Source organism: Notolepis coatsorum, assembly GCF_963971535.1.
Source record: "Notolepis coatsorum genome assembly, chromosome: 7".
NCBI classification, from domain to species: Eukaryota; Metazoa; Chordata; class Actinopteri; order Aulopiformes; family Paralepididae; genus Notolepis; species Notolepis coatsorum.
The window spans coordinates 17,282,579-17,308,139 of NC_140171.1; the positions used below are offsets into that span (position 1 = coordinate 17,282,579).

Sequence of the window (25,561 nt, forward strand, 5' to 3'; positions counted from 1 at the left end):
GAACAGTAGAACATATGAACTTGAATGTGATGGCGTTTCATTGTGGCGGCTCTCGTGATCCTCTCAACAAGCTGTTGTTGTCAGATTGCCTCTAACCGGATGTGTTTTGGTTGTCGCACCCATAGATATCTATATATCTATGGTCGCACCGCTCTCGTTAAAACCTGGACTGGTGTTTCCCAAACCGGGGTCAAAGGACCCTCTGGGGAACGGTTAAGGTTAGGCTTAAGGTAAGGGATAGGTTTATAAATGGTTATGGTTAGGCTTAAGGTAAGGGATAGGTTTATAAATGGTTATGGTTAGGCTTAAGGTAAGGGATAGGTTTATAAATGGTTATGGTTAGGCTTAAGGTAAGGGATAGGTTTATAAATGGTTATGGTTAGGCTTAAGGTAAGGGATAGGTTTATAAATGGTTATGGTTAGGCTTAAGGTAAGGGATAGGTTTATAAATGGTTATGGTTAGGCTTAAGGTAAGGGATAGGTTTATAAATGGTCATGGTTAGGCATAAATGGTTATGGTTAGGCTTAAGGTAAGGGATAGGTTTATAAATGGTTATGGTTAGGCTTAAGGTAAGGGATAGGTTTATAAATGGTTATGGTTAGGCTTAAGGTAAGGGATAGGTTTATAAATGGTTATGGTTAGGCTTAAGGTAAGGGATAGGTTTATAAATGGTTATGGTTAGGCTTAAGGTAAGGGATAGGTTTATAAATGGTTATGGTTAGGCTTAAGGTAAGGGATAGGTTTATAAATGGTTATGGTTAGGCTTAAGGTAAGGGATAGGTTTATAAATGGTTATGGTTAGGGTTAAGGTAAGGGATAGGTTTATAAATGGTTAAGATTAGGCTTAAGGTAATGACCATGATGAGGAGTTGCCTCTTTACAGCTTGATCAGAGTGTGATGACCCCACCCCCTGTTGACTGACAGACACGATTGAGATGAGATGTAGAGAATCTATAATGGATTTATTTAATATTATCAAACGTAAGCATTACCATACATTCTTAGACAACAATAGCAGGTGAGGTGGCGATAGCTCAGTGGTTAGAGTGATGGCTGTCTCGGTCCAGAGCGCTGAGGTCCAGGCCATGGTACATGGGCTCGTACTGGTCCATCCCATCCCCCTCTGGGTTGCCCCGTGATGCCACAGCCTGCTGGGTGGTGTTGACGCCTTGCTCTGCATTGTTGTCACAGTAACTGTAGCTGTTCTGTGATCAAAGGAGACATATTATGCATTATTTCACGACTTCCTTGGTTTGTCTTTTGGCAAAGAAAAAAGTCTGAATCTAATTTTAATAATTTATTTTCTTCCCTTGTGTTGCCAGACCAGCACAGCACACACCTGTTATCTGTGTTATCGTTTCCTTCCATGCCTGGCTACCCAGGCTACTTCTTGTGACCTCACAACGAGCAATAATAACAGCTTGCTTAGGCTTGTTCATCTTGAAAACGCCAAACCTGGCCAAGCGACAAGGAGGACCTACGTAGACCCTCCAGGATGTTGCAATTCAGTGATGGAATTAATGCAAATTCAACCAAACCCGCAATATTTGTGACAGCTTGCAAATTGTACCAATCCCTGCAATATTTTCGCATTAATATTCCCCCGCAATTTTCCCACAATAAAACAAAAAGCGGCATAAATTGCATTGCGAAATCAAGCATTTTGGGTCGAAATAATCACAAAATAACAAACACTATATCAGTGTAATGTTTCAATGCACCACTGCAACAAGCACACAGGGTACACGCCTTCCCCCACAAATGATGCAGTGCCCCTATTGTATCAATAATTTGATAACAATTCATTCAAACGTTTTAGACTAATGATTGCATATAATATGACAATGATGTCCAATAAACAATATATATTGAGTTTTTATTATTATTATATATTTTCTTTACATCAAAATGTTAATTTATAGCCAGAAACATGCATTTTACCAGCTGGTTGTACTTGACCAAACTCATTCTTTCAATTTTTGATTTGGCGCCATCTATTGGTAATAAATGATCATTGCTGTCTAACTACTGGGTTAGTCTTCTATTCATTCCAAACAAACTGCTGTTGTTGCTGGTGACATAAAACGCATCACTTCCTGTGTGCAGGATGATTTTCTCAGGAATGTCCTACCAGACACCAGTGTTTAGAACAGGAATGTCCTACCAGACACCAGTGTTTAGAACAGGAATGTCCTACCAGACACCAGTGTTTAGAACAGGAATGTCCTACCAGACACCATGGTTTAGAACAGGAATGTCCTACCAGACACCAGTGTTTAGAACAGGAATGTCCTACCAGACACCAGTGTTTAGAACAGGAATGTCCTACCAGACACTCATTCTCCAAGGACTTACGACAAAAAGGGCTTTCTCTTAGGGCCATTTGAGACCTTTTCGGGTCGATTTTGGGATTCACCAACCGTCCCAATAAAACATATATAATTAATATTATATTATAATATATTGTCAATATTCATGTCTTGCCAGAAAATGTCTCAAGTGGTCCTAAGAGAAAGCCGTTTTTGTCGTAAGTCTGTTGGAGAATGAGACCCTTGTTATATAGAGTAATGTTATAAAAAAAAATAATAATACATTCACAGAGCTTTTAGAAAGGTACAGAATAAAGGTAATGCTTTTCCCCGCCAAAAAACTATTGATTAATTCATTTATCATTTAAAACATTCAGCGCCAGGGATTAGTCTGGTCCTTGTGGCTAACGTGCCACGTTTCCATGACATATTTTCACTGTGCTTGATTGATTGATTGAAAACTTTATTAACAGATTGCAGAATGGCTACAATACAGTACAGCTCAATACACACAATTGTTAAGGGGATGCAGACCAGAGAAAAACTTTCGTCTTGTTTACATCAGGGTCCCCCATTTTCAATTCATCAGGACATATATGACATACATGACATACAGATAGACAGTACTGCTACATCGAAACATTTATGACATACCAGATTTGCAAATACAGTACTCTTTGTGATACAAAAAGAGTCCAGAAAAGAGAGTATATAGATTTGACGTAAAAACTGTACATTGGAGGAGGTTGGGTGGGGTTGGGTGGGGGGGGGGGGTTGGGGGGGGGGGGGGAACACTATACAACTGTACAAGCAAAACTGTACATTGGAATATTGACAACCATACTAGGTAATTTACTGTACATTGGAGCGGGTTGGGGGGGGGAAACACTGTACAAACAAGCAAAACTGTACATTGGAATATTGACAAAACCATACTAGGTAATTTACTGTACATTGGAGGGGGATGGGTTAGGACATTAACAGGGGCCAGTTTCGATTTGCAGTCTCTCGTAGGTGTTCTTTGAGAGTGGTTTTGAAAGTGGGTAGTGATTCACATTCCTCCTCCAGCTTTAGGTAGGGCGTTCCACATTGATGTGGCATAATTGCTAAACGTGTTTAGTCCCTTGTTTGAGCCAAATCTGGGTTTAACATGATTTGTGGAGCTCCCTCTGGTGTTGTGATCGTGGTATTTGTAATATCCTAGGGATATCTGTGTAGCCCATAGCCTACCACAGCACAGCAATGATGCGTGCGTGATGACGTGTTACGTATTCCAGTCATCCGATATGCAGACGCTGTTCTTTGTGTTGTCATTGCTGCCCGGGACGTGATAATAAACGGTAACCCAATAAGCAGTCGCCCGATTCTATCATTCCCTATAGACACTAAGAGTGACATTCAGCGGAATATTACATGGTGCCAGAAGCCGGGTCTTGTTCGAACCCATGCCAAGAAAGAAAAAGAGAAAGAAAGACAATATGGAGGCTGCAGCAGTACCAATGCCGACGATGCATTGGGAATCCTCAAACCTACCTGACGCATGGAAAAAATTCCGCCAGCACGTCGAGCTAATGTTTAGCGGACCGTTCAACGGCAAGACAGAGGAAATCAAATGCAGTTACCTCCTATTATGGATCGGGGAAAAGGGAAGAGACATCTTCAACACCTGGCAGTTGTCCGACGACGACAGGAAGGAGCTTAAAAGCTACTACGACAAATATGAAGAGTACGTTATGCCAAAGGCGAATCCCATATTTGCAAGGTACAAATTTCAGGAGAAGGTCCAGGGGCCTAGCGAAAGTGTTGACCAGTTTGTTACAGAACTAAGACTGCTCGTGAATGACTGTAACTACCCCAATAGTGAGGAGATGGTTAGAGATAGAATTGTTTTCGCTACAAACTCTGTAAGGGTCCGGGAGAAGCTATTGAGCCACGGGGCAGCGCTAACGTTCGAGAAGGCCATGGACATAGCACGCTCCCACGAGCTAGCCCAGGTACAGATGAAGCTAATGATTAGCCCAGGGGCTAACGCTAGCCAGGACGTGCACGCGGTCGGCAAGAAGCCGTACGGGGCACGTACACAGCGCCCAGCCATGGACAAATACAGAAGCAACAGAGAAGACTCGACAGATAACACATGTAGGAACTGTGGAAGAGAGCGCCACACGGAGTCAGAAGACTGCCCAGCTAAAGGTCGCAAATGCAATAAATGCCAGAAATTCAACCATTTTGCAAACGTGTGCAGAAGCCGCACGGACGTGCACGGCAAGAGGAAGGACGTGCACGAGGTATCAGAGGAATGTGCATGTGCGCAACAGGATGACGAATGGTTTGTGGACTCCATCGTAACGGAGCACGCAGATACGAAGCGGGAACAGGCGTTCGCTGAGTTGGAGGTTGGTAAAGTCAACAAGCACAAAATAAAGTTTAAAATTGACACTGGTGCACAAGCGAACGTAATGCCAACAGCAACCTTCCACCAGATGTACGGAAAAGTGACACTAGGCCCACCATCCAGCCGACTCTCAGGATATGGTGGCCATGCTCTCAAGGTAGAGGGGTCATGCAAACTCACATGCAAGCATAAAGAAAATGTGCAAATGTTGGATTTTGATGTTGTGACCACTAATTCCCCCCCTGTATTGAGTTTAAGAGCATGCCTAGATCTGAACTTAGTAAAAATGATACACGTTGTGGATGCACAGGTAGAGGACCCTGTTAACGTCAGGCAGGAGTTTCCAGATGTGTTTCAGGGCATCGGGTTATTCCCAGGGGAATGCAGTATCAGCATAGACCCAGCGGCTACGCCAGTCATATACCCCCCCAGGCGCATCCCATACGCTCTCCGTGGGCATCTCAAAGAGGAACTGGACAACATGGAGAAGTCAAACGTCATAAAGAAAGTTACAGAACCCACAGAATAGGTCAGCGCCCTCGTCGTTGTGGAAAGACGCGACGGTAGGCTACGAGTGTGTTTGGACCCCCGAGATCTCAACAGGGCGATCCAGAGACCACACTACCCGCTCCCAACATTGGACGACATAACCCCAAGGCTCGCCGGAGCAAAGTACTTCAGTGTACTCGACGCAAGATCGGGCTACTGGGCGATCAAACTGACTGAACAATCATCAAAGTTAACTACTTTCAACACGGTGCACGGAAGATACAGGTTCCTACGGCTCCCATTTGGGATCATCTCAGCGCAGGATGAGTTCCAGAGGCGGATCGATGACACATATGAGGGACTGTCGGGTGTGTCCGCCATCGTGGACGACGTATTGGTCTACGGCCACACCAGAGCCGAGCATGATGCCAACCTGCGCGCCATGCTACAAAGGACAAGGGAAAGAGGGGTGAAACTCAACCCAGACAAGAGTGTCATCTGTGTGACCGAGGTAAGCTACTTCGGTCACAGACTGACACAGGAAGGCATTCGACCAGACCCAGACAAGGTCAAAGCGATCAGGGAGATGGAGCCGCCAAAGAACAAGGCTGAGCTGGAAACGATCTTAGGAATGGTCACATACCTCTCAAAGTTTGCTCCAGGACTGTCCGACGTGAACGCGCCACTGCGCCAACTCGTGAAGGAAAGCAGTGAATTCCAGTGGGACCCTGTGCATGACCAAGCGTTCCAACAGATGAAAGAGCTCATAACCCGTGAGCCGGGCCCCGTCCTCACATACTTCGACCACACCAAACCTGTGAGACTCCAGGTCGACGCCTCAAAAAGCGGACTAGGCGCAGTCTTACTGCAGGATGGTAAGCCAGTCACGTACGCATCTAAAGCTCTGAACAAGACCGAAGAGAACTATGCGCAAATAGAAAAGGAGCTGTACGCTGTCCTTTTCGGATGCAAGAGGTTCCACCAGTACCTGTATGGTCGACAGGTAGTGGTAGAGTCAGACCACAAGCCACTCGAGGCGATCCTCAGAAAATCCCTCGCCGCTGCGCCGCCGCGTTTGCAACGCATGATACTGCAGCTCCAAAGGTATGACATCGTCATTATGCACCGCCCAGGGAAAGACATTCCAGTGGCGGACACCCTGTCGAGAAAGTCTATCACCTACCACGACCGCACACTAAGTGAGGGTATGGACACACAGGTACACACAGTCCTGAGCACCCTGCCTGTGAGCGACAACAAAATGACTGAGATCAAAGCAGCCACCGCCCAAGACCAACAGCTCATCACCCTAAGACAGATCTGCGAGTCAGGATGGCCTGAGACACGGAAGACGTGTCCACCCAGTGTTGCCGACTACTGGAACCACAGGGACGAGATCACAGTGATGGACGACGTCCTCTTTAAGGGTGAGAAGATTATCGTGCCACACACGCTGAGACAGGACATGTTAACACGCATACACATAGGCCACAAGGGTATAGAAAAGTCTAAAGAGAGGGCGAGGGATGTGCTATTTTGGCCTGGAATGGGTAGACAAATAGAGGAAATGGTAGGCTCATGCAGCACATGTCAACAATATCGTAGCTCCAACCCCAAAGAGCCAATGATATCTCATCAGATACCTGACCGACCATGGCAGAACGTCGCCACAGACCTCTTTACATTACATGGAGAGGACTACATAGTCACAGTAGACTATTATAGCAGGTACATTGAGGTAGACAAACTACGCAGTACCACTACATCAGCCGTAGTGCGCATGCTCAAAGCCCAGTTCGCAAGGCTAGGCATACCAGAAACCGTAGTCAGTGACAACGGCCCATGCTATAGCTCCAGTGAATTTAAGACATTCGCACAGGACTGGGACTTTAGACATGTAACTAGCAGCCCTACTTACGCCCAGAGCAATGGCCTCGCAGAGAAGGGAGTCCAGATTGCAAAGTCACTGTTAGAGAAGGCTAGAGTAGACAACAAGGACCCATACTTGAGTCTGTTAGAATATAGAAATACACCAGTTGACAACCTCAAGTCACCCGCACAACTACTCATGAGCAGATGCCTACGCTCTATCCTCCCCACCACCAGTCAGCAGTTACGACCACAGGTTGTAAACCAGAGCACAGTGCGCGCCAGGAGAGAACTATGCCAACAAAGACAGAAATATTACTATGATCGGACAGCAAGACCGTTGCCGACTCTGCAGGACGGAGAGGCCGTCCGTTTCCAACAGAATAATGGACAATGGAAGCCCGCCACTGTCATTCAACCAGCAGGCGCTGAAAGGTCTTACCACGTTCGTACTGATGAAGGCCAGGAATACAGGCGCAACAGACGTCACCTGTTACAGACAAAAGAGACTGACCAAGGTACCCACCGAACAATGGCACAGGAGGCCGACACCCAGCCCCAGCAGCCGGAGATGGCATCACCGGAATGTCCACCACCTGAAGGTCCAGATGAACATTCTAAGTGCATCACTACCAGATCTGGTCGCATCGTTAAGCCAAGAGTAAAGCTTGACATTTAAGATCATAAGACCCTACTCAGTGGACCCTGAATCATTACGGCCACGTGAAATTGAAATGCATGTAAAAAAAAAAAAAAAAAAAAAGGAGAGAGGAGGAAATATTGTAATTACTGTAATTATCATAATAATTGACATGTCTTGAGACCGTTTTCTACTTATATTGTTTAAGTATACCGTTTCTGCCTATATTGTTTGAATATAAATAATGGTCCACAGGTGTGTGAATATGGAACAAACAGTACCGTATATTCTAAAGTAATGTTTTCAGGATTCTAGGTTGCCACCGTGAGTTTCATCTTAGGAAGGGAGATGTAATGTCCTAGGGATATCTGTGTAGCCCATAGCCTACCACAGCACAGCAATGATGCGTGCGTGATGACGTGTTACGTATTCCAGTCATCCGATATGCAGACGCTGTTCTTTGTGTTGTCATTGCTGCCCGGGATGTGATAATAAACGGTAACCCAATAAGCAGTCGCCCGATTCTATCATTCCCTATAGACACTAAGAGTGACATTCAGCGGAATATTACAGTATTCACTGACCTTTGGGAAGTATTTTGACATGTACATGGGTACCTTGGTCGTGTAGTGTATCTTGTAGACCAGGCCCATTGCAAGTTGCTGTACTCTGTCGTCTACTCTAAGCCATCCTACGTTGTCAAAGTGGGCAGGGGTGAGATGGGTTCTAGGAGTAAGGTCAAGCAGTAGTCTGACCAGTTAGTTTTGAGATGTTTGTAATTTAGTTTTTAGCGCCTTTGAGGTGCTTTGGTACCATGAGGTGCAAGCATACTCGTAGTACCCTTGAATGAGTGCTCCTGCCAGAGTCTTCATGGTATTCTTGTTTACCAGAGAGGAGATCCGGTACAAGAATCGAGTTCGTTGGTTGACTTTTTTTATTACATTGGATGCCATTTTGTCACAGGAAAGATTAGCCTCTAGGATGGAACCCAGGTAGGTAATTTCATCTTTCCTTGTGACAATATTGTCACCCACTGTAACTGAGAAGCCGTCGGTCTTGCTGAGTTTGTTATTTGAACCGAAGAGAATGGACTCTGTTTTGCCCATGTGTAATGATAGTTTGTTATCAGCGAGCCATATGCAGATTTTGCCTAGTTCCGAGCTGAGGGTTTTTTCAACCTGTAACTTGTTCTTGTCAGAGACCAGCAGGGCTGAGTAGTCCGCAAACAGGAACAAGTTGCAGTCACAAGCTGACGACATGTCATTTGCATAAATTAGGAACAGTAGCGGTCCTAGTATGCTTCCTTGTGGAACACCACAGCTCACTGTGAGGGGGGGGGATAGGGTACCGTTTACCTCCACCATCTGTTCCCTCCCCTCAAGGTAGGATTGCATCCAGCAGACTATCAAAACCAATTGCTTTTAGCTTGTCAATCAGAATGGAGTGATTGTCAGTGTCGAAAGCCTTTTGTAGGTCCAGCATGACCATGCCGCAGTATTTGCCCGCGTCCACCTCTTGTTTGATGTGGTCGTTCAAATAGAGAAGGCATGTGTCAGTGGAGTGGGATGTTCTGAAGCCAGATTGGAATTCGTAGATTAGATTTTTTTCCGCTAGGTACTTTTCGACCTGTTCGTAGACTATTTTTTCCACTTTCGAGATGGAGGTAAGAATAGAAACAGGGCGGTAGTTGCCTGGGTCTAATTTGCTGCCCTTTTTGTGCAGAGGGGTCACCCTCGCAATTTTGCGTCACTAGTTTGGAGAGCTATATCTATATATTCTATATTATAGCTATGGAGACAATACTATAGTAATTTGACAGTGACTTTTTTCCGTTGAACATGCAAATAAGAGATTTTTTTCATGCATACGCGTTATCCCGTGGTGAATATAAGTATAGTTTAGGAGTGATCCGGGATAATTCCTGAAACGCTGAGTTATAGGGCGCTACGTGTATTCTACTATAAGTGTTAGCGTTTCTTGCCTGGACGCGTGAATATTTTAGGCAACCAACTTGTGTTTAGCGTTTCTCTGATTGGCCAATACGCCCATGTGACCACGGCAGCGCGAGAGAGCGGCAACGCGGAAATAGGCTGTCTATTGCCTCGCGCTGCAACGCGGAAATAGGCTGTCTATTGCCATTCTCTAAGTCAAACTCTAACCTTAACCAGCTCCTTAACAGCGCCTAAACTTAACCCTTCTAACCTTAAGCAACTCCGAAACAATGCCTAACCTTAACCAACTCCGAAACAATGCCTAAACTTAACCGGCGAAATGAATGCATGTTCAAAAATATTGCCATTCTCTAAGTCAAACTCTAACCTTAACCAGCTCCTTAACAGCGCCTAAACTTAACCCTTCTAACCTTAAGCAACTCCGAAACAATGCCTAACCTTAACCAACTCCGAAACAATGCTTAAAGTTATGCCTAAACTTAACGGCGAAAGAATGCGAATGCATGTTAAAAAAAAAAAAAAAAAAAAATTGAAGGGAATCGAACTAGCGAGCAACGAGCCGTAGGATCCACAGCCATGCAGCTTTGCCAATTGAGCTATTTCTGGATACTGAATAAGGGGCGGTTACTGGCATATAATGAGCTCCGCTCTGCTGCTGCCGCGTCGCCGCGGGGGCGTGGCTAGACGCAAGTTGGGCGTGGTTAGACACAAGTTGGTTGCCTTTAATATTTAGGCTGCCTGGACACGCTACTATTTCCAAATCAAATGTATTTTTTTTTATGCTTTGATGGCCAGTAACGGCATTCGTGTTGAACACTACAGACGCTGATCAGCTGGATCTATATGAAAACATTGTTGGATCAAGCTGAAGTTGATGTCAGATAGTCCTTACCTTTGGTCGGGGGTATTCCAAAAAGAATATTCCAATTGTCTGATCGCGATTTCCAGTATTGGTGTCCATCTGGTCCCGGACATAATTTAGCACAACTTATGAATCGAGTGTGCCAGATGCGTTTCGAAGTGGTCGGATGAAGCGATTTACTCGGCTCCATCTAAATATAGAGCCCGGAGGTATTTGAGTGTAACACAGGGTTAGATATAAGGTCTCAAAGGGTGGCAGGATGCGGCCGGTATTGCACTTTGGCGATCTCAAAATCCTTTCCTATGGCAACACCGAGGTCAGTGGATGAATAATGAATAAAAATATAGAATAAAAGAAAAAACAACCAAAACCCGAGATATCTCGGGTCTGGCGTCCAACGCATGGCGAGTTAACCCGACTTATCTCGGGTCTGGCGCCGAATGTGTTAAAATGTTTTGACGGGTCCAAAATTAATGTTGTTGTTTACATGTTGTGCGCATGTATCACCTCCCTACTTTACTTTACCATTTCCCCATGCACCTGATTGGACAATGACATGCTGGTGCTCTAGTGTGACATCTAGTGGCTGAATAGCACCTTTAACCTCTCCTATCCTGGTCTGACCTTTAACCTCTCCTATCCTGGTCGCCTGCATTCTTAACCCAAACGGCGCATGCTTCCGCGTTGCTATTTTGCGCTCTGATTGGCCACTGATGTTTCTGGTTGCACCAATCGTGTGACGGCAAGTTCTTTCCCCGGTTAAGCTTAGGCACTCTTTCGAAGTTGGTTAAGGTTAGAGTTTGTCTTAGAACATGGCGATAGAACGGTCAGGGTTAGGGTTAGGGTTAGGGTTTGCTGCTGGTCGAGGCGGAAATGGGCGCGTCACGCGATTGGGCGCACATGTCACATGACATGAAACGTCAGAGGCCAATCAGATTCGCAAAACGCATGAACCGTTTGGGTTAAGAATAGACGCATCCTGGTCTGACATTAATATGACCCTCACTGGGAACACGTTGAGCCTCCTGTGTGTGTGTGTGTGTGCGTGTGCGTGTGCGTGTGCGTGTGCGTGTGCGTGTGTGTGTGTGTGTGTGTGTGTGTGTGTGTGTGTGTGTGTGTGTGTGTGTGTGGTGTGTGTGTGTGTGTGTGTCCCACAATGTCAAAATAGCAGCTAGGAAAATGATCTCATGTAGTCATGAGTCACCCAGCTTCCTTCCACAAGGGGAACCCACTCTGAAAAGCGTCAGAAGAAACATATCGTGTCTTGCCTACAAAAAATGTATGAGAAGCATAATATACAGTAGGTTCTGCCTTCAGATCTAATCAAGTTCAAGTTTCTTTATTAGTTGTCATACAGAAATACAGAATACTTTTGTATGAAATGCTTCTTTCTGTTTTGCTTCTGAGAGTGTGCTAGATAAAATAAAAGATAGTATAAAATAAGTATAATATAAGTATAAAATAGAATAGAAAGTCAAGTACGTAAACAAGTGTAAACAACAAAAATGTTCAATATATATACAATCACGTCCTCATTTCATCTGTCTGTAATATTATTACCAGTATGTTAGATTACTGGTAACCCAGTCATATGGCAGATTACCAGTATGTTAGATTACTGGTAACCCAGTCATATGGCAGATTACCAGTATGTTAGATTACTGGTAACCCAGTCATATGGCAGATTACCAGTATGTTAGATTACTGGTAACCCAGTCATATGGCAGATTACCAGTATGTTAGATTACTGGTAACCCAGTCATATATCGCAGAGTCTCTGAATTCCTTGTAAGAATCCAAATGATGTGCATTTAGTGCCATTGAATTATTTTGGTAGCACATGTAAAGAATCATGTGAGATTTGTATACATCTTTTTCCATATGGGACAGATTATAGATTATATTTGATAGATTATAGTATATTATACATTAAAGATTGTAGATTATATAAGAAAGATTGTAGATTATAGATAATACATTATACATTATACATTGTAGATTAAAGACTAAAGATGATAGATTATAGATTATAGAATATATATTATAGAATATAGGCACTCACCTCTTTACCACCTTTTCCCTCACCAAGTGCATTCAGGTCTGAGGAGGAAACAAAGCAACAAAATGTGTCATATAAATGTGTATACCCCGCGCGCGCGTGTGTGTGTGTGTGTGTGTGTGTGTGTGTGTGTGTGTGCGTGCGTGCGTGCGTGTGTGCGAGTGTGCGAGTGAGTGAGTGAGCGAGTGAGCGAGTGAGCATGCGTGTGTGTCACCTTACCTTTGTTACTCCTCCAGCGTCGACAGAATATAAGAGGGATGACAGCACAGACCACCAGAGCCAGACCCACCGACACGATGATGACCACTGTGGTACCTGGTGTCACAACACAACAGCGTCAGACGACTGCTTTATTCTATCCTTCATTTAATCATCATCAGGGGAAATGTGCTTCTTTAAAGTTTGCTCTTGTTTTCTCTTTAAAGCCCCGATCATTCGTTCATTCAATCTTTATTTCAACTCGAGAATTCATTGAGGGCAAACCCTGATTACATGCATCATAAATACATGAGGAATACAATAAATATACAAAAGAATGCAAAACATACATAACAGATGTTGCGCTTAGGACTCTCTGCACTGCGGCGTGGATACAGGGTTTGTGCCAGGATTAACGGTATCAACCAGTAGGGCCGTAAAAGAATGTGAATCCCTACCCTCCTTCAAAACCGCTCTCAAAGAGCACCTACGGGTGGCTGCAATTAGAAACTGGCCACCGTAAATGTCCAAATTTTTTTCTTTTTTTTTCTTCACAGTACTATATGTCTTGTACTGTATGTCATAAATGTCCTGATGAATTGAAAATGGAGGACCCTGACAAAAGTATTTTTCTGGTCTGCATCCTCGTAGCAGTTGTTTGTATTGAGCCGTACTGTATTGTACCCATTCTGCAATCTGTTAATAAAGTTTTCAATCAATCAATCAGGGGCGCTCGGGTTAGTCTGGTGATTATAACAGACGGCTGTTAATGTCGGACCGACTGCCCGCAGACAGGCCGTCAGAACCTTAATTTATAATAATAATAACTTTATTTGTATAGCACCTTTCGGGGGAGAAATAAATAATAAGTATAATAATAAGTAAGACAAACGATGAGTTTAACGAATTCCATATAAATCTTGCCCTATTTTCAGAAAATCCGCCTGAAATGCCCAAGTAAATGGAAGATTGCTCAACTTCTACAAGGTCAATTTGTATGTTATTGGTATCTAGGAACATCTATGGACCTCAGGAAATGTATTCCCAGTGTCAGAAATATTGTGTATGTTACTATGCTTGAGTAAATTGTGATGAAACAGAGGAGAATATAAATCATAATTTGTCTTTGCATCTTTGACGGTGAATAACACCATGCTAACACTGAGCTCATTCAGCACCTTCTTGAGATCAAGTGTACAAAAGATCTAAGCAAATGAATAAAGGGAAGATGATTAAAAAGAAGGATTTGTAGATACAGTACTGAATTATAATCCATTTTAATTATACATTAAATATTTAATTATGAACTATAAATTACCTTATTATGGCCAAGTCATACATCTATGGATTATAGGGCCAAATCTCCTCTTTCCAATGGCAGTGTTAAATCTGGATTTAGTCATTTCCTCGCGTTTTTACGATAAAAGAGCGATAGAATTCACATTATTCCGAGAAATTCTTACTTTCGAAAGGTTTTAAAAACATCGGTAAACAAACGTAGTGCTGGAAATATACACTTTGACTGCTGTTTTGATAGGGTTAGGGTCTTTCCTCTTGGCTACATTTGAAAAAGAAACACAACATTAATTAATACGGTCTGTATTCCCCCTAGGGTTAACAGAGGAGCGCCCCTCATTAATTTCTCTTACTCAAGAGGCAGTGTTCTGAAATAACGTTCAGTAGTGCCGAATTTCTCAGTTCTTCGCTTGATATAATTAATCAAAAGAGTATATACAATCAATTAAAACAACTGCAGGTTATGGTGGTATGATTGGTAATTTAGGATTTAAACTGACCAAAGCATACCAAAATACAGAGTTTTAGAGTTTGTTGTATGATGTTCCAGGCTAAAAGCAGATGTCCTAAGTTCAGTACAATCTCTAGGTGCTTTAAGTGTAAGAGCCAGTCATTGGATCGTGTACCAGATGTCCAGCGAAGTGAGATCATTTGGGCAAACACCAATTATGGCTTTATATAGAAACAGTTGCCAATATAGCTCTTGCCTCTCTGCTAGGGAGGACCACCCAACTCTACTATAGAGGTCACACTGGTGAGTACCATAACCATCACCGGTGATAAATCTAATGGCTGAATGATAAATGGAATCTAAGGGTTTAAGATTTGCGGGGGCTCCAGAGCTGATTTAACATAAATACACTGTAACGCTGTAGCTCCAGAACTGCTTTCTCACAGGGGAGCAAAACTGGACCATTCTGGGCCCATGTGCATCATACGGCATGGGTATTGGCACAGATTACCCAATTTATATTCTATTGTTTATTACATTATTATTTATATTACATATTTTAAATATATATCATTTTTATATTATTATTGTTGTGAAGGGCCAGATTAAACCGAATATATATATTTATTATATATATATATTTAATTGTATTTGTATATTCTCTAATATTCCCTGATATCCCTTGTATATTCCTTGTGCAATATGCATTGAATATCCATTCTAGCCTACTGAACATCCCATAATAGTCTCCATTCTACTATTGGTCGAGACCTTGGTGCCAGGCTGCCATACCCCCCAGACCCAGTTCAAACGTACCGCTCAACATGTACGAACAAGTCCTAGTTCCGCGTAGGAATCTGGCTACCGCACCACTAATGGGACTATTTGTTCATAGTGCGTATATATACTGCGCTACTAAAGTAGGACTTCCTTTTTCAGTCCAGTTTCTTACCCTCCAATAGAGTCACAGACGTAAAGCCTCCCCGCGACGCCACGTGTGGGAGTAAGGCCAAGTTCGCCTACCATCGGTATTGAGACATCGTGTATATTAATATTTGAATAGTCATATTTGGCACTATATCGTCGAGTTGGACGTAGTCTATTAAGCTAATAATAGTCTGTTAATATAGTGCTTTGTACGGTGAGAATACTACCGTAGTCAGTACCCCATCGTTTCGGGCAGAGAACTGGCTGCTTATCCAGGGTGGTTGACCCCACGTGAAGCTGCACCCGAGGAGCCCCAGAGCCGACGAGCGAGTGGACCTGTATACCGGATTATTCTACCGACGACAGCCCGCCTTCCCAGGCACGGATTATGCTTTGTATACGTTGATTATTCCATGGATAAAGACCCCCGACACTGCCGTGTGTTGGAACCCCCCCCCCTGGAGAGGACGCAAGGTGAGGAGGCGCTCTGCAAGACGAGGCCGCTTCACGTCTCTCCTCCGTGGACCGGAGGACGCCGGCCCACAAAGAGTCCACCTGCTTTCATCTGTGGTCCAAGGATCGCCGGCGCATTGAACGGCACTACAGTGGGTTCACCTGGGATACCCTTGGCCGGATGAGGCAGCCGGATTCTACCCCCCCCCCCCTTCCTACTCCTGTCGGCTTACAAGCGACCGGATTAACCCCCCCTAGTGTATCCAGCCTATAATCATTAAAGTATCATTGCTGTTATTCCTTAAACTATTCCAGGTCGTATATGTACCACCTGCGCCTTCAGAGATTGGACATTCTCTATTGATATACCGACGAATACTCTTGCCATAAAAGTGCATACTAATTCCCATTCATAAATGTGATTGATTTGATTAAGTGCTTGCTCTACACACCATCGCTGTGTAGAAATAAAGACCTATTTCTAATTCGTACATTTGTGTTGGATCCGTTTCATCTACGTGACAATGTTCATCATAATATATTTATGCCGAGTACTGGGTGGCCGAATATTAAGTACAAAGGTAGTGGTAGTAAGTATCATATCTAGTAATACAGTCAGGGAATTGTACCCCTCAGTTACAATTGGTCCTTCGAGCCGGAGGGTAATTAGTGTAATATTAATATAGTGTTATTAATATTGAAATGGCCTATGATGAACACTCCACGAAACGATCCTCCTAACCAACGCCCGCAGCGCGAACGACGGCTCCCTCAGTACTTAGAGGCTTACGCTGTCAGTCAACAACCTAGTCTTCTACTAACAGTAAACGCGGTAAAACTAGAAAGTAAAAGTATGTCTAACCCCAACGCCCAGACTACCCCGACCATAGAGGCCCCTACGGGTTCTAATGTAACTGACCAAGTTCACGGTGGGGACCAGTGGGAAACAGACATGACTTCACACCCCGCCAGTACTGAAGAAGTAGTCCCCGATGAGTCCCGGGAGGAATACAACGCTACCGAGAGAGAACTCGGCACGGAAGAAGACGGGGAGAGCACCGTGGAGATAGAGCTCCAAGGCTCCGCAAGGAGTACCCCGAGGGAAGGCTCCCCTATACAACCGCCTTCTCCCAGCGAGGCAGAGAGGACCCTACAGCAGGCCTTCCTCATCAGCCTGAACGCCGCTGCTGAACGCGACCGACTGCAGATCCAGCAGCGGAGCGAAGAAGAGCATATACGTCTAGAAATAAGACGCATTCAGAGGGAAGAGAATGTGGCCCGAGACCGAGCAGACAGCCAGCGAGCAGCTGCTGGTGCTCTACGGGACGCAGAGCGCGACAGACAGCAAGCGCAACTAATAGAACAGCTGATCAGACGGACAACACCCTCTCCCTCCGCCAGAGGCTCCAGGAACTCGTCTAGACACACCTCCAGGGCGGCATCCCCTAGCCGAGTAAACAACCCTGAACTTGACCAACAGACGAGGTCTATACCCCCCACAGACCACCTCCCCCCACCGGTCCAAGCGAGACCTAGCAACCGGGAAGGAGCAGCATATCCTGTGGAGAGGCTAAACCAGAGACTACAAGCACTGGATGACCTAACTGAAGACGAAGAGGAAGAGGAGGAGAACCACGCCCGACGACAGCACCGTACTCTACCGGACCAGGAGGTCCGGTACAGCCCAGGCTATACTCCCGCGGAGCTGCGCTACAGACCCCCGACTCTATACCCGGGTGAGCACGACGCACGACCCGCACCGAGGAACAGCACCTGGACAAGCGGGCCATGGTACACTGCCGGTACCAGCCCATACCAAGGAGCGGGAGGAGACTCGCCTAGGAGGCCTCTCCCCCAACGCTCGCCGATGTATCCACAGTCAGCGTCATACATTGGCACGCCTATGGTACCCGACTTCACCCAAGAGAACCGGGCCCAGTATACAGAACTCCGCATGTGTCTGGAGACCATGTTGGTGGATGTATTGGATGAACGCCATAAATACGCCATCCTACTGAAGCACTTAAAGGTACCCCGCGCACATAATATAGCGCTCGCCTACGCGACTTCCACCACCCCATACACAGCAGCGCTGGTAGCATTGGACCAGAGGTATGGGCGCATATGGGATTACGTGATCCAGGAGATCCGACACATCGACCGCTTACCCCCAGCAATAGACAATCGAGCACTGGACGACCTGTCCATCAGAGTGCAGTCCCTGGTAGGGATGTTGGGAGCGCAGAGAGAGAAGGGGAGGCATGAACTTTACGCCAACTCAAATGTGGAAAGGATCTTGGAGAAGCTGCCGCCCGCTCGACAGGAGCGTTTTAGGCGGCAGAGAGACCACCGAGACCCGAATGGCCCCGAACCGAACCTCCTCGATCTAGCAGACTTCCTGGCGAGAGAAGTCAGCAGCCTACGGCTAGATACATTCGGACGGAGCACCCCTGGCTCCAGAGAAGGAACCAGACGACTAAATGATGGAAGAAGATCGGTGACTGTGATGCACCAATCGGAGTCAGTACCGAGCAGCAGGAGCCACAGTACCCCCTCCAGAACGGAGAAGTGGAAGATAGTGTGCCCCTACTGTGAGAAAGAACACTGGCTAGCGCAATGTGACTCCTTCCCCAAGCTGAACGCGGAGGAAGCAAGTCAATGGATAAAGTCCAACAAGCGCTGTTTTCGCTGTGCGCGCTCACACATGGCAGCCGAATGCCGCTTAAAGAAAAGGTGCACCAAGTGCGATGGAGCCCATCTGGACATACTTCACGACAGTAACAGACGGTGCCCTCCACCCGCACCATCCAGCAGCAAAGCGAGCGTCATGTACATCGATCCCGCCAGCAGCAGTGGAGCCCGAGTACTCCTAAAAGTAGTGCGTGTGACACTAAGCTACCAGAATAAAGTCCTGGACACTTACGCCGTCCTCGATGACGGGTCAGAGAAGACCCTTCTGCTCGCCTCCGCTGCGGCCCAGCTAGGGCTGCGGGGAAGCGAAACCCAAATGACAATTCGGACAATAAGACGAGATTTGAAGACGATAAAGGGCGAGAATGTCTCATTCTCTATCGCAGCAAGCGGCCAGCCTGAGCGACGGTACCAGATTACAGACGCTTTCACCAGCCAAGAAATAGGACTGTCGCGGTACACATACCCCGTCGCCAAGCTGATGGAGAAATATGTACATCTGCGCAAGTTACCGATCCCGCTCATAGACAATGCTATGCCGACCCTGTTGATAGGCTCCGACCATGCAGACCTCATTGTCCCGATAGACCGGGTTCATACCGGACCCCGGGGCTGTCCTGCAGCAGTCGAGACCCGTTTGGGATGGACTCTCCAAGGCCCGCTCGCCAAATCTCTCAACCGAAGTACAGCCACTAGATGTCTCCACTCCCGAGTCACGGAGGGAGAAACCGCACTCCTGCAACACGTAGAGCGGCTATGGACCTTGGAACAAATGCCCTTTAAGAACGGAAGGAAAGACATTCGCTCTAAAGATGATATTTACGCCATTCACCTCCTCGAGACAGGGACCAAGAGAGTCCCGGTCAACGGCGTGTTGAGATACGCCACGCCACTCCTGCGGCGAGAAGGAATGCCTACTTTCCACGCCAAGACAGACGCCACAGAACGGTACCTGCTGAACACGGAGCGGCGCTTAGCCAAGAACCCCGCCCAAGAGAGTGTATACCGCGCTGAGATTGAGAAGCTCATCACAGCGGGACACGTCACAAAGATGGACATTAAAGAGGCTGACCAGACCACTGAATTGTGGTACGTGCCTCACCACAAGGTCCATCACAACGGTAAAGACCGCATAGTATTTAACTGCAGCTACCAGATCGGATCCCAAAATCTGAATAAAGAGTTACTGCCCGGTCCCACACTCGGCCCCTCCCTACTCGGCGTTCTACTCCGCTTCCGCCAGGAAAAGGTGGCCATCAGCGGGGACATTAAAGGAATGTTCCTGCAGGTGAGATTAGTAGAGGAGGACAAGCCCCTGTTACGGTTCCTATGGAGAGAGAAGCCAGGAGATGAGCACCCAGCCATCTACCAATGGGAAGTCCTCCCCTTCGGAACGACGTGCAGCCCCTGCTGTGCTACATTTGCACTACAGAAACATGTAGCAGAGGACCCAGCGTAAAGAACAGCTTCTACGTAGACAACTGTCTACAAAGCCTTTCAACCCAGGAAGAAGCCGAGGCTCTCCTGATTAAACTCCGCGCCTCATTGATCAAAGGCGGCTTTGATCTCAGGCAGTGGGCCAGCAGCGATCCGCAAGTACTGCGCAGCCTCTCCTCCGAGGACAAGGCAGCCAGCAGCGAGACCTGGATGGCTACAATCCCGGGAGAAGCCCAGGAGATGACCCTGGGATTGGTGTGGCGATTCAAAACAGATTCGCTTCACTACAGACACAAGCCCCTGACTACGGAGCAGGGAAGGCCGGCGGTGGCGCCGACCACCAGACGGAGTGTGTACACAACACTCGCCCGACAATATGACCCGCTAGGATGTATTCTACCGTACACCACCAGGGCAAAAATGATTGTACGAGCATTGTGGGACAAGGACCAGGGCTGGGACGACCCCATTCCCGCACACCTTGCATCCACCTGGAGAGAGTGGGAGATGGAGCTCCACTCACTCCCAGGCGTTAATATGCGCCGAAGCTACTTCCCACCCACGGTGAGGCCAGAGACATGTAAAATGGACTTACACGTCTTCAGTGACGCCTCAGAGGTCGCATACGGATCAGTAGCCTACTTGCGGGCCCAAGAAAGGGGGGGAGAGATCTACACAGCATTTGTCCTCGCCCGCTCGAGAATAGCCCCACGCAAGCAACAATCTATCCCACGTCTAGAGCTCTGCGCAGCCCTAGCCGGAGCGCACCTAGCCACGCTCATCCAACGTGAGCTCACCATACCGGTGTCTAGAACAATCCTGTGGTCAGATTCCACGACAGTACTCGCCTGGATCAAATCGGACTCATGCAAGTACAAAGTCTTCGTGGGAGTCAGAGTCACCGAGATTCAAGACTTAACCGAAGAGTTAACCGGAGAAACAGAGTGGCGCTACGTTGATACAAAACAGAACCCAGCTGACGTCATCACCCGGGGAATGCCCCTAGATGACCTCACCCGTCGCAATGTCTACAGTGACGGCCCAGCATTCCTAAAGCTCCCGGAAGGAGAGTGGCCCACGCCTATCCCGAGGGAAGCCAGTCAGGAGGAGGCTGAGAATAAGAAGCCTGTGTTCTGTGGATTGAGCACTGTTATCTCCGCAGACCCCAACACACTCCTGATGGGGCGGCTAGATCCTGCATTACCCCAGACAATGTACCGGCCTGAAGAAGCGAACGGCCGACGAATGTGGAGGTACAGCCAAGTATTAGCCGACAAGTTTTGGAGCAGTTTCCTACTGCACTACCTACCGTCTCTACAGACCCGCCAGAAGTGGGTAAAGGAGAGAGACAATTTGACAGAAGGAACAGTCGTCATGATTATTGATCAATCACTGCCCAGAGCTGTGTGGCCGGCCGGCCGCGTAAGCAAAGTGATCACCGGTGCCGACGGCAAGGTCCGAGCAGCTGAAGTGCTTGTCCAGGGTCGCACTTACACCCGTCCCGTGGCGAGGCTCATAGAACTGCCCCGACTCCCAGACACAATCGATGATGACCATGACCCTATAACCCTATGACTTTGTGAAGTTGACTGACCCCTACAGCAAACCCTTATGTGTAAATAGACAACGCGATTAATCTGTCTCTGTTTAACTGATTAGGTCTGGGACCAATCAGGGGGTGGCTGTTGTGAAGGGCCAGATTAAACCGAATATATATATTTATTATATATATATATTTAATTGTATTTGTATATTCTCTAATATTCCCTGATATCCCTTGTATATTCCTTGTGCAATATGCATTGAATATCCATTCTAGCCTACTGAACATCCCATAATAGTCTCCATTCTACTATTGGTCGAGACCTTGGTGCCAGGCTGCCATACCCCCCAGACCCAGTTCAAACGTACCGCTCAACATGTATGAACAAGTCCTAGTTCCGCGTAGGAATCTGGCTACCGCACCACTAATGGGACTATTTGTTCATAGTGCGTATATATACTGCGCTACTAAAGTAGGACTTCCTTTTTCAGTCCAGTTTCTTACCCTCCAATAGAGTCACAGACGTAAAGCCTCCCCGCGACGCCACGTGTGGGAGTAAGGCCAAGTTCGCCTACCATCGGTATTGAGACATCGTGTATATTAATATTTGAATAGTCATATTTGGCACTATATCGTCGAGTTGGACGTAGTCTATTAAGCTAATAATAGTCTGTTAATATAGTGCTTCGTACGGTGAGAATACTACCGTAGTCAGTACCCCATCGTTTCGGGCAGAGAACTGGCTGCTTATCCAGGGTGGTTGACCCCACGTGAAGCTGCACCCGAGGAGCCCCAGAGCCGACGAGCGAGTGGACCTGTATACCGGATTATTCTACCGACGACAGCCCGCCTTCCCAGGCACGGATTATGCTTTGTATACGTTGATTATTCCATGGATAAAGACCCCCGACACTGCCGTGTGTTGGAACCCCCCCCCCTGGAGAGGACGCAAGGTGAGGAGGCGCTCTGCAAGACGAGGCCGCTTCACGTCTCTCCTCCATGGACCGGAGGACGCCGGCCCACAAAGAGTCCACCTGCTTTCATCTGTGGTCCAAGGATCGCCGGCGCATTGAACGGCACTACAGTGGGTTCACCTGGGATACCCTTGGCCGGATGAGGCAGCCGGATTCTACCCCCCCCCCCCCTTCCTACTCCTGTCGGCTTACAAGCGACCGGATTACCCCCCCCTAGTGTATCCAGCCTATAATCATTAAAGTATCATTGCTGTTATTCCTTAAACTATTCCAGGTCGTATATGTACCACCTGCGCCTTCAGAGATTGGACATTCTCTATTGATATACCGACGAATACTCTTGCCATAAAAGTGCATACTAATTCCCATTCATAAATGTGATTGATTTGATTAAGTGCTTGCTCTACACACCATCGCTGTGTAGAAATAAAGACCTATTTCTAATTCGTACATTTGTGTTGGATCCGTTTCATCTACGTGACAGTGTTCATCATAATATATTTATGCCGAGTACTGGGTGGCCGAATATTAAGTACAAAGGTAGTGGTAGTAAGTATCATATCTAGTAATACAGTCAGGGAATTGTACCCCTCAGTTACAATTATTATTATTATTTATATGGACTTTTATCCTGCCTGTACCTCCCCTCCCCCCATGCTGCCATGACGCCTGCATTTCCCCAAGGAGATTAATAAAGGAACACTTCACTTGAGTATAAATCTGGCTTAACAGTTGTACCTGTGAGTAGAGACGATGCCGGCTGGTCTGTCTTGTGTTCTGTGGGTACTGCTGGTGGTGGTGATGCTCGTGGTGGTGGTGATGCTCGTGGTGATGGTGATGGTGATGGTGATGGTGATGCTCGTATTGGTGGTGGTGGTGGTGGTGATGGTGGTGGTGGTGATGGTGGTGATGGTGGTGATGGTGATGGTGATGGTGATGCTCGTATTGGTGGTGGTGGTGATGGTGGTGGTGGTGATGGTGGTGATGGTGGTGATGGTGGTGATGGTGATGGTGATGCTCGTACTGCTGGTGGTGGTGATGCTCGTGGTGGTGGTGATGGTGATGCTCGTATTGGTGGTGGTGGTGATGCTCGTATTGGTGGTGGTGGTGATGGTGATGGTGATGGTTCTGGTGCTGGTAATGCACGTGGTAGTGGTGGTGGTGGTGTTGGTGCTGGTGACGCTCGTGGTGGTGGTGGTGGTGATCGTGGTAGTAGTGGTGGTGGTGGTGATCGTGGTAGTAGTGGTGGTGGTGGTGGTGGTGCTGGTGACGCTCGTGGTGGTGGTGGTGGTGATCGTGGTAGTAGTGGTGCTGGTGTTGGTGCTGGTGACGCTCGTAGTGCTGGTGCATGTGCCCCTCCAGTTGTTGGATAGCGGTCCTCAGGCCTGGGCTCAGTGGTGGGCTGCACAGCGGTACTGGACTGAGGGGATCTTGGAGAGACTGTGGGAGCTTTGAGAGCACAGGACAGAGGAGGCATGGTGAGAGATGATCGATGAGAGAGAGAGGGGAATAGAGAGCTACACAGCACGCGTGTGCGTGTGCGTGTGTGTGCGTGTGCGTGCGTGCGTGCGTGCGTGCGTGCGTGCGTGCGTGCGTGCGTGTGTGTGTGCGTGCGTGCGTGCGTGCGTGCGTGCGTGCGTGTGTGTGTGTGTGTGTGTGTGGAGAGGGGAGCTATATCACAAGACCTGAGGTAATTTTGGAAACACAAACCAAACAAAATGTTACTGTGCAGATTGTCAGGCTCTGTAGCGTCCACATAAATACACTGTAGCGCTGTGGCTCCAGAGCTGATTTAACATAAATACACTGTAGCGCTGTGGCTCCAGAGCTGATTTAACATAAATACACTATAGCTCTGTGGCTCCAGAGCTGATTTAACATAAATACACTGTAGCTCTGTGGCTCCAGAGCTGATTTAATATAAATACACTGTAGCGCTGTGGCTCCAGAGCTGATTTAACATAAATACACTGTAGCTCTGTGGCTCCAGAGCTGATTTAACATAAATACACTATAGCTCTGTGGCTGCAGAGCTGATTTAACATAAATACACTGTAGCTCTGTGGCTCCAGAGCTGATTTAACATAAATACACTATAGCTCTGTGGCTTCAGAGCTGATTTAACATAAATACACTGTAGCGCTGTGGCTCCAGAGCTGATTTAACATAAATACACTGTAGCTCTGTGGCTCCAGAGCTGATTTAACATAAATACACTGTAGCTCTGTGGCTCCAGAGCTGATTTAACATAAATACACTTTAGCTCTGTGGCTCCAGAGCTGATTTAACATAAATACACTGTAGCTCTGTGGCTCCAGAGCTGATTTAACATAAATACACTGTAGCGCTGTGCCTCCAGAGCTGATTTAACATAAATACACTGTAGCGCTGTGGCTCCAGAGCTGATTTAACATAAATACACTGTAGCTCTGTGGCTCCAGAGCTGATTTAACATAAATACACTGTAGCGCTGTGGCTCCAGAGCGGGTCCTACTAATCACCCCAAAGTACCAGAAAATACCAGAAAATACCAGAAACTACCCCAAAATACCCCAAAGTATACCCCAAAATACCAGAAACTACCCCAAAATACCCCAAAGTATACCCCAAAATACCAGAAACTACCCCAAAATACCAGAAAATACCAGAAACTACCCCAAAATACCCCAAAGTATACCCCAAAATACCAGAAACTACCCCAAAATACCAGAAAATACCAGAAAATACCAGAAACTACCCCAAAATACCCCAAAGTATACCCCAAAATACCAGAAACTACCCCAAAATACCAGAAAATACCAGAAAATACCAGAAACTACCCCAAAATACCCCAAAGTATATCCCAAAATACCAGAAACTACCCCAAAATACCAGAAACTACCCCAAAATACCAGAAACTACCCCAAAATACCCCAAAGTATACCCCAAAATACCAGAAACTACCCCAAAATACCCCAAAATATACCCCAAAATACCAGAAACTACCCCAAAATACCCCAAAATACCAGAAAATA

General features: G+C 46.6%; 1 protein-coding gene across 1 annotated transcript; it reads right to left on the bottom strand.

Annotated features, from left to right (window-relative positions):
- Positions 1-945: 945 nt before the first annotated feature.
- On the bottom strand, positions 946-23,897 carry LOC311231568 (uncharacterized protein; the record flags this gene model as incomplete). Its single annotated transcript, XM_084318197.1, has 5 exons — positions 946-1,207; positions 12,581-12,618; positions 12,797-12,892; positions 23,286-23,858; positions 23,890-23,897. 3 exons carry the CDS (start codon positions 23,895-23,897, stop codon positions 12,802-12,804), a joined length of 672 nt encoding a protein of 223 aa, XP_084174323.1. The 3' UTR covers positions 946-1,207; positions 12,581-12,618; positions 12,797-12,801.
- Between the last annotated feature and the right edge of the window lie 1,664 nt (positions 23,898-25,561).